The sequence below is a fragment of the Sander lucioperca genome, chromosome 16, assembly GCF_008315115.2.
Source record: "Sander lucioperca isolate FBNREF2018 chromosome 16, SLUC_FBN_1.2, whole genome shotgun sequence".
Classification (NCBI taxonomy): domain Eukaryota; kingdom Metazoa; phylum Chordata; class Actinopteri; order Perciformes; family Percidae; genus Sander; species Sander lucioperca.
The window spans coordinates 2,233,566-2,242,710 of record NC_050188.1 but is presented as its reverse complement, the minus strand read 5'-3'; the positions used below and the strand labels follow the sequence as shown (position 1 = coordinate 2,242,710).

General features: G+C 42.2%; 1 protein-coding gene across 1 annotated transcript; it reads left to right on the top strand.

Moving 5' to 3' along the window:
* Positions 1–1,507: 1,507 nt before the first annotated feature.
* si:dkey-166k12.1 (solute carrier family 22 member 6-B) lies at positions 1,508–7,646 on the top strand. Its single transcript, XM_031287155.2, has 10 exons — positions 1,508–2,370; positions 3,066–3,169; positions 3,689–3,843; positions 4,202–4,370; positions 4,554–4,668; positions 5,369–5,475; positions 6,482–6,693; positions 6,842–6,950; positions 7,058–7,270; positions 7,429–7,646. Exons 1-10 carry the CDS (start codon positions 2,032–2,034, stop codon positions 7,529–7,531), a joined length of 1,626 nt encoding a protein of 541 aa, XP_031143015.1. The 5' UTR covers positions 1,508–2,031; the 3' UTR covers positions 7,532–7,646.
* Positions 7,647–9,145: the final 1,499 nt, after the last annotated feature.

Below are 9,145 nucleotides of genomic sequence, written 5' to 3'. Positions count from 1 at the left end.
ACACACACACACAAAACACTATGGTTCAACACAGTGAGTTTACAGTAACCCTGTGCTACTGTGGGGCCCTTTTTTGTATTATTCTCTGGTCTTGGTAGTCTAGATAGTCTAGATGGATGGATGGATGGATGGATAGATAGATAGATAAATATGTACTGTAAATATATTAGTGAATGTACAGTATTGTGCCCAGAGTGCCACAATGTACCCACAGTGGGCCCACTGTGGCCCAATGTGCGGGCTCACAATGGGCCCCAAAGTGGCACACGATGGTAATGGGGCCCACTCTGGGCTTATTTTTCTGCCCACAGTGGTGCCACACAGGTCCCAAAAGGGCATGTTTGCAGGTAATAAATATTTGTCAAGTACAAAATATCTATCAGAATGGACAACGATCTCCTATAAATGTGGTTAAAAGTATGGTAGCTCATTCTGACAGGTAGGACATTTATATCAGACTGTCCTACTTCCTCTATAAATAAGTAGGGTAGCTCATTCTTTTAGGACACATGTTTCAAACTCAAGGCCCGCAGGCAAAATCAGACCCCTCCCAAATTTTGATCTGGCCCACACATCAATTTAGGTTCATTTTGGCCCGCCTAGTTGTGCACCAAACCAAAAACTGAAAAAATGTTTTCAAACTGCAGTTACGCAACACTCAAAGCAGAATTTGCTGACTTTGAGACTCAGAAATTCCCACAGAAGCAAAGAGTTTGCATATTAAGGATATGAAAAAGGTTGCTGTGAGTCAGCTGTGGGGCAGCCTGCTTCTAAAATGTAATCATTGTTTTGCTTGATTTACTAAACTCTATGATGGCATCTTCCTCTATAAATGTAGTTATATCCATACCCTACTTTTAACCACATTTTTACAGAAGGCCATTTTGATAGATATTTCCTACCTGACAGAATGAGCTACCCTACTTTCACTATATTTAAATCCAGTAGTAGAGAAGGAGAGTACAGTAGCCATTCTGACAGATGTTTCCTTCCTGACAGAATTAACTGCAAATCTCGCTGTAATTCAAACTTCCAACAGCTGATGACAGCAGAGGGCTGGTTTTCAGCTCCTCATTCTAACATGTTGCTTGTACATCAGCGGACTGATTTGCATAATCTTCACGGGTGGAAACACACACAACAATGGGCTGAAGGAACCTTAGTTTCTTCTGATTTAGAAAGACCCCAGAACATGTGTCAAAACGCACCTTTAGCTGCACATTAATATGTTGTGTACCACACATAAACAGTGTGGTAGCCTATTCAACATGGTGAATGGCAGCACGTGCAATTGATGCTTAAATGATTTCAATGAAGAATAAGCTTTATAATAAATTAATTCGCCTAAAGGATCACAGAGAGTCTTGCATTTGAGCGTCTTTATGTTTGTTTTTTGTAATGAGACTATTAGCCATGTACCTACAGTATAGGCCTAACTGTAAAGGATAGGTCTGCATCACTACTCGCGCCCCCTGCTGCCAACATAGGGTGTGGGTTTCTACAGATTTAGCGTCGTGAGGAAAACAATAGCATCAATACATACAGGCACTTTGTTGGATGCATCACTTTTTCACTTTCTAACATTTTGCAACAACGGATCTAACGAGGAAAATGTAGCATTTAGTTTTCCATGCATGGATCTGATGTTTGTCTGGTTTCCACATTATTTTGGGAGAAAACCTAATACACTTTTGCACTTAATCGACTTGTGTGAACCCTGGTTTGGAGAGAATAGATGCCACTGCATGCAGCAAGGTGTGACGTGTCGACAGGAAGATAGTGTTTTCTTCAGGTCATTTCAAGACTGATAAAGATGCATGTTGGTAACTGTTGTCAACTGGACTGACTACGGACGCACATGGTAATTGATGTAGACTGTTTACCTCCTGAACCACACACCACAGCTCCCCTTCGCCCCTCTGAGTTATTGCCTGGTGGATGTTTACTACCAGTTGTTGTCAGCCTTCCGCCTCCTTCCCACTGGTTGGTCCATTGGAATAGAGCCTCCAAATTGACCTATATTTCCCAAAAATGAATTTCGACCAGATCCTCTCTGCCGTCGGAGGCTTTGGCAAATATCAGAAAATTTTGTACATATGGATTTGTTTACCCCAGATCCTCCTCGCCTTCCATATGATGGTGAGCATCTTTACTGGATCCACGCCGCCCCACCACTGCCGGGAGAGCTCGATCTCAGTGGCCGGGAATCAGTCCCATTTTCTCGGTACACTCAGCCTGAACTTCAGCCTCTCGGATTCCTCCTGCTTTTCATCCGATGATTTGCTGGAGAGCAACCGGACTGAGCGCGTCCCATGTCGCCAGGGATGGGTGTACAGCAAGGAGACTTTCCAGAGTACAACAGTCACCGAGGTACAGTAGGATGCTGTTGATGTGCACATCTGTTTAATCAGAGATGAAAAGTATGCAACTTTAATAATTCATGCTCCTGCGTGGAAACTGGTGGAATAAGTTGTCCACTCACAATGAATCATCCGTTTACTATTATTGCATGATAATCACCCAAGTCTGGGAGAATTTCTTATTAGAAACAAACAAAACAAAAACAAAAGTTGACTATATCACAAAGTATTAAGGCCACACAAGGATTACACACAAAGTCCTTATATAATTGTGATGGCAGATAAACCAAGTACCATACAAGGCCGGATTAACCTTAGGGAGCCATGGGTGCCTAACTTTCGGCAAGAAAGCAAAGAAGGGAACTCCCCAAACTACTTCTATAAAGCTATGTTTTGACACAGGGAGCTCAATAAAGAAGGACCCACATTAAGGCCATTATTATTTCTATTAATATTTGTTCTCTAGTGTTGCATATTCCCATTTCTATGGATGATAGTTACAGTTATTCATTTTACTTTAAATCAACTACAACATAGGAAATATGCAGCCTTTGCTCTGTCCAGCTGGAATGCAGCCTTGGTACATTTATTAATGTCAATATGGACTCACTTTGGTTAAGACACACAAGTGACTCCTGCTTGAACACTCGCACAGTCACCAGTCTATGAATGAAAAGTAAAAGGTTTGGTTTTTCCTTCTGCCAGTGGGACCTGGTGTGTAACAAAGCTGGACTAAACAGTCTCAGTTCATCTATCTACATGTTTGGCCTGTTGGTGGGATCTGTGCTGTTTGGAGCCATGGCTGACAGGTAGGCTTTGTTGCTCTCTTTTAGCCTGGAGCCCTGTAGCCTCTGACTTTGTACAAATAAAACACACAGCTAGACCTTTTAGTTTTAAAGCATGGCTGCAGGGGCAGACACATGTGGAGTCTCTGGCATTTGGTATACATTTGTGAGAAGTGCAAGTCATGCTGTTGAGTTGAAGAGCTGAAGTTACACACTAGGGTTTGACTGACACGGTTTCACTGAAGACTGACATTGTTCAATTAAGCTTATAGTTGTCTGTACCTTAAACATCTTGTGATAAATCTTATACTTTTATGTCATGAAATATTAACTGCTTTTCTCCTGTATGACAGAAATGTACTTGTTCATGGGACACTTAAACTCTCACATACTACTGAAATTCCTGAAGGTGTGTTGGCAGTGTGTGGAAGTTGTCACACACTAACACTGACCTGAATAGCCTGGTCTTACCCTGTCACAATGTTCACTTATGCTTTCATTTATGCTTGTGCAAACTCCTGTTTACTCCTCTCTCTGTGCAAGGTACGGCCGGCGTTTCATCCTGCTGCTGTCCATCGCTCTTCAGACTGGGTTTGGAGTCGCTGTGGCCTTTGCACCTAACTTCTCCGTCTATGTGATTCTTCGCTTTCTGGTTGGCACCACAGTTTCCGGAGTCATCATCAATGCCTTTGTACTTGGTACTAACAAAACCCAGACTCTAAGCAGACTATTTTGTAGCATGTTTAGATTCCTCACATATGGATGATGGAAACTGGATAACAAACAAGACGACACTAGCAAGCACAACTGTTCAGTATCAGTCAGAGGAAGGAGTGATTTCATTTGTCAGATCTGCAGATATTGTACTTGAGGTGTAATGGCTCATGCTTTATTGTGCTATTTTTGCCCAATTCCACAAATCAGACCCTTGCCACTCCTTCTACTTACCTTAAAACTCCACACCACAACCTCAGTTTCACCCTCTCCCCATGATTACTCCTCACCTCTCCTTTCCTCCCCTCCTCCCCTTCCAAACCCTGCACTGTTTTTTCAAAGGCACTGAGTGGACGTGCACCAAGAGGCGCATGCTAGCCGGCATCTTCACCGACTACGCATTTGGTCTGGGCTACATGCTGCTAGCAGGCATAGCGTACTTGATACGAGACTGGAGAAAGTTGCAACTGGCTATATCAGCCCCAGGCTTCCTGCTCATCTTCTATATATGGTGGGAAAATCCAATGAGCATCTGAACATTAAATCCACTGTGTATTGAGTACATGAATACCCTCTTTGTGATCCACATTTCATCCTCTGCCCTTATTTCTGTCAATTTCCGTTGCCTCTGTCCACCCTTTCTCGTCTCCCTTCTCTCCCTGTCTACTGTCATGCTCTCTCTATCTCCTGTCAGGGTGATTCCTCAGTCTGCCAGATGGTTGTTAGCCAACGACAGGATGGAGGAAGCAATCGCACTCCTCCGCAAGGCAGCACTCGTTAATGGCCAGGTCTTACCTGCTGCTGTACAAGTGTGTCTCTGCATTTGCTCCATATCCTCTTGTGCTATCTAAGCCAGTGGTTCCCAAAGTGGGGTCCGCTGACACCCAGAGGTCCTTGAGGGAGTTCCAGGGGATTCCCAGCAAAAACGGGAATCATTATTTTCACTTTAATTCCATCCATAAGTAACACAATGACAGAATGTATAACTATTTTGGTCATGGGTTTTTATATACTTTCTGTAATAAAAACTTCTTATAAGCAAAACTACTATCAGATGGGGGGCCCCTGGGACAAAATATTATCAAATGGTGGTCCGTGGTCTTATTTGTGCCAGTTTAGGGGTCTTTGATATGACAATATTTGGGAACCACTGATCTAAGCTGTTCAAATGTATTTTTTGTCTACCACATGCAGTATGACTTATTTTGTAAAAGGATAAGGATGGTGTTACTATATATATTTTTATTATTGCCAACAAACTCATAAAAAAAACCAAAACCAACAATGTGAAGTCCATCTCTCAATACTTTCCAACTTCTCTATACCCTGTCTGTGGCTCTCAGCCCCAAGTCCATGTTTCCTAATGCAGATGTAAATCTTGCCAAGAGTAAGTTGAGAAGATTGATACCACTCTGTGTGTATTTGTTGGATTTGTTAGGCATAAGAGAAATGCAGAATATCACCACACCAGCCTTATCTTTTGAATGTTTTTTGTTTTCGTGTGTCCAGGTTGAGAAGTGTCAGATTTTGGATGGAGGAAAGCGAAGTTATTCAGCAATGGATCTAGTACGAACACCTCAGATGAGGAAGAGGACTATCATCTTGTTCTACATCTGGTAGGCTAAATTGCGTGTGTATGTCTGCATGCACGCCTACCTATATACAGTATATATATATATATATACAGTATATATATATATATATATATAACTGCTGTCAAAATAACGCGTTAAAAAAAATAACGCAGATTAATCCATTCCATATTGACGTTTGACCCGGAGCCGTTCTAGCCACCATTCGACTGTAAAATGAAGGAGGGAGACGAGAATGTGCTGCCTGGATCATTAACTGGAACATTTACTTGTAAATCTACCTGGCTAATCTGGTGCCACTGATATGTCTGCGCTTCTCTCTGATGCTCTGAAGACGATACAGGCAACACAAACACCGCTGCATGTGACGCTAGTTAACACTATACTCGACAGCAGCTAACGTTAGCCTACCGCTAGCTAGTTAACACTATACTCGACAGCAGCTAACGTTAGCCTACCGCTAGCTAGTAGCTGGATTAAACACGGTTACAATGCTGACAGCTAACGCTGAACGGTGTAAAGTTTGACTGTGTTTTACTGTAGAGGACTGGGACTCAACAGCGGGATGTAACAATCTGCAGCTGCCGAGCTGCCGTCGGAAAAACAACACAGACGGTGCGTTCACTGAAACTGGTAAACTACAGCTTCGTGGTGCATTTGAAGTTATTGTAAATGTCCTTGGTGGTTGTTTTTGTCGTTCAACAGCAATTTACTAGTGAAATAAGTTATTGTTATTGTTATACATTATTATTAAATCATTTAATTTTGACCATATGGCCTTAGCAATAAACAAGCCGTTCTTTAATGTCACCAACTGTTGTTTAGGACCCTTTGTTTTCTTTTCTTTTTTTACTTTCTTAAAAAGTATCGGTTCAGGCACCGTTAATTATGTATGCGATTAATTTCGATTAATTAATCACAGAGTCTGTAATTAATTAGATTTTTTTAATCGATTGACAGCCCTAATATATATATATATATACGTGTGTGTGTGTGTGTGTGTGTGTTCTCTGCCTCCTCTGCACCCTAGGTTTGTGAATGTGCTGGTGTATTACGGCCTCTCTCTGGGCGTGTCCAAGTTAGGGACAAACCTCTACCTGACCCAGTTTGTGTTCGGGTTGATTGAGATCCCGGCTCGTTCTCTCGTCCTACTTGTCCTGCCCTTCAGTCGCAGACTCTCCCAAAGCGGATTCCTGGCTGTTGGGGGGCTCGCCTGTCTGCTTATGCTTGCTGTCCCTGCAGGTTGGTTGGACACTGTGTTTTTGTTGTGTTCTGACAGGACTGTGAACGTTCTCCAAACCATCAAAACATCAGCTTTTCATCTCATCCTCAAAAAACTGACTTAAATGTATTTCATCACTGATAATTATTTCCCTCCATCTGTCTGTAGATCATCCCAATGTCCTAACTGGTCTTGCCATGGTAGGGAAGTTTGGTATAACAGCTTCCTTCGCTGTAGTCTATGTGTACACTGCTGAGATATTCCCCACTGTGCTTCGGTAAGACATGTCTTTCTGTACAGTTTTGATTACTTTTCTCATCCACACATGATCCTAAAGTCTCTGTGGGTGATACCTACAACTGTTATTCCCTTGCTTACCTACAGGCAAACAGGAATAGGTGTATCCTGTATGTTTGCGAGGATAGGCGGTGTGTTAGCTCCCATTATAAACATGCTTCATGACCATAGCCTCACTACACCTCTGGTCATCTTCGGTATCTCCCCGCTGCTGGGTGCTGTCCTGAGCCTGGCGCTGCCCGAAACTGCTGACAGACCCCTGCCTGACACTGTGGAGGATGCAGAGAACTGGGACATGAGGTATTACAATGTGACGTTTTTTACTTTGGTCACTGTGCATTTAATGTGTCCATGCTGCTCAGCCTCCATGACCCTGAACAGGATATCATCTCGCTGCCATGTTGTTCACATGTGAAGACCCAACCTTTGCAAACAGCTCAGTGTTTTGTCTCCTACAGGTCGCCTCCCAACAAGGACAACCCTGAGATGTCTGAGGATACGAGTCAATCAGCCAACAGCAAAGAGCAGCAGGAGTTAAGATGTCTTGCCAGTCAGGCCTAAGCTGCACATTTTCTATTATTCACATATTATACAGCCTCAACTTTGTTACCAGATACAGTACTTACGTAACATAACATCCTCTATGCAATTACATGTCAGGATCTGATTAAGAGCTCTATGCAAACCAACCAAACTAGCATGCAGGTGCACATGCACAGAACAGGCATTCTTATATGTGCTTCCAGGATAAATCAACAGCCTACTGTTTTAGCAGATACAGGTAAACACCCTCAGAAGTCAGGAATAGTCCTGTATCATTTTGTGCATTTCTCAGATGTTTATACCTTTATTCAAATTTTGAGAAGTGGTTTGATATATTTTGCATATGTGGTGAGACAGAATAAATAGTTCCCCTTCAGACTTTGCAGACACACAGATTTCATATATTGATAAATCTGAAGGAATCAGCTCGGAGCTCAAATCTCTAAACCTGTGCTGATTTGACGAATCAGATTGGACAAGATGACTTTAGCACTTCCTCTCTAATGCAGTACACATAGTCCCCGTAAGCAGCTATTGTTAGGACTTCATGTTTCAGGACTGAAGGATTTATTACATTTTTGCATTAAATAAAAACACTTGTATAATATTTTTGTATAAAAGCGTAACATGTCTGTGGACTGTTTGTGGAATACCATAGGTGTATCTTAATGCTGTATTGAACAAACTGACTCGTTTTCTATGTCCTCATTCTCAAACCAAGAGAAAGAAAAGCTAATAAGATTGCATGTACTAGTTAGCTTTAAGCCTAATGTACCCGTTTTAAGACTAATGTAGCTCATTTTTATGTTTTTATGAATACTATGGGATGTGACTTTGATCAGCATGTTTTTTTTAAGATTATGTTTTTGGGCATTTTAGGCCTTTATTGATACAGGACAGCTGAAGACATGAAAGGGGAGAGAGAGGGGGAATGACATGCAGCAAAGGGCCGCAGGGCAGAGGTGAACCTGCGGCCGCTGCGTCGAGGAGTAAACCTCTATATATGGGTGCCTGCTCCACCAAGTGAGCTACCCAGGCACCCAGCATGTGGTTTAAAATGATTCACGAAGATGATTTGGATCTGTGAATTTCTTAAAATTTACTTCCATTTTAAGTGTTTAAAGGTCCAGTGTGTAATGTTTTTAGTTGTTCATTATCAAAATCTGTGTTGCCTGTTCACAAAATTGTCCTTTTTCATGAATATTTACCCCCACCATCAATTCCAAGTATTCCTATTGGCTTGACATTTTACATTTGCATGAACTGGGGTAGATGCTCCATATTCATGCACCATCTTGAATTACGTTAGCCGGTAAGGGACGTATAGGATATACTGCACCGCCTTTCGCGTTTTCACTGTCACTGATAAACTCACAGGTGCTGCTAATGCTGCTAATGGGTATCGTAGCTTCCCGGCCCTGGCAAGTTTGAAGGAAACAGAGGGCCACACGTTATTCAAAATCCAAATTTCAGGAACAGGAGTCTTCTTCACCCAGAAAAAGGATATTGAAAAGAGCAAGAGACCAGCGTCATCAGAAAAAAAAAAACGTGAAGGCTACCGTAGCTGTAATATCTACTTTGAACTGTGTGGCGCGAGAGAGTTGATTGCGATATATGATCTCAACGCTAGAT

What these genes read in the sequence shown, in the direction of transcription:
- si:dkey-166k12.1 (XM_031287155.2), top strand. Translation starts at nt 2,032, where the DNA reads ATGAATTTCGACCAGATCCTCTCTGCCGTCGGAGGCTTTGGCAAATAT. An exon ending in CTGCTCATCTTCTATATATG is followed by an intron (nt 4,371 to 4,553) that starts GTGGGAAAATCC and finishes ATCTCCTGTCAG; the next exon opens with GGTGATTCCTCAGTCTGCCA. An exon ending in GCAGAGAACTGGGACATGAG is followed by an intron (nt 7,271 to 7,428) that starts GTATTACAATGT and finishes TGTCTCCTACAG; the next exon opens with GTCGCCTCCCAACAAGGACA.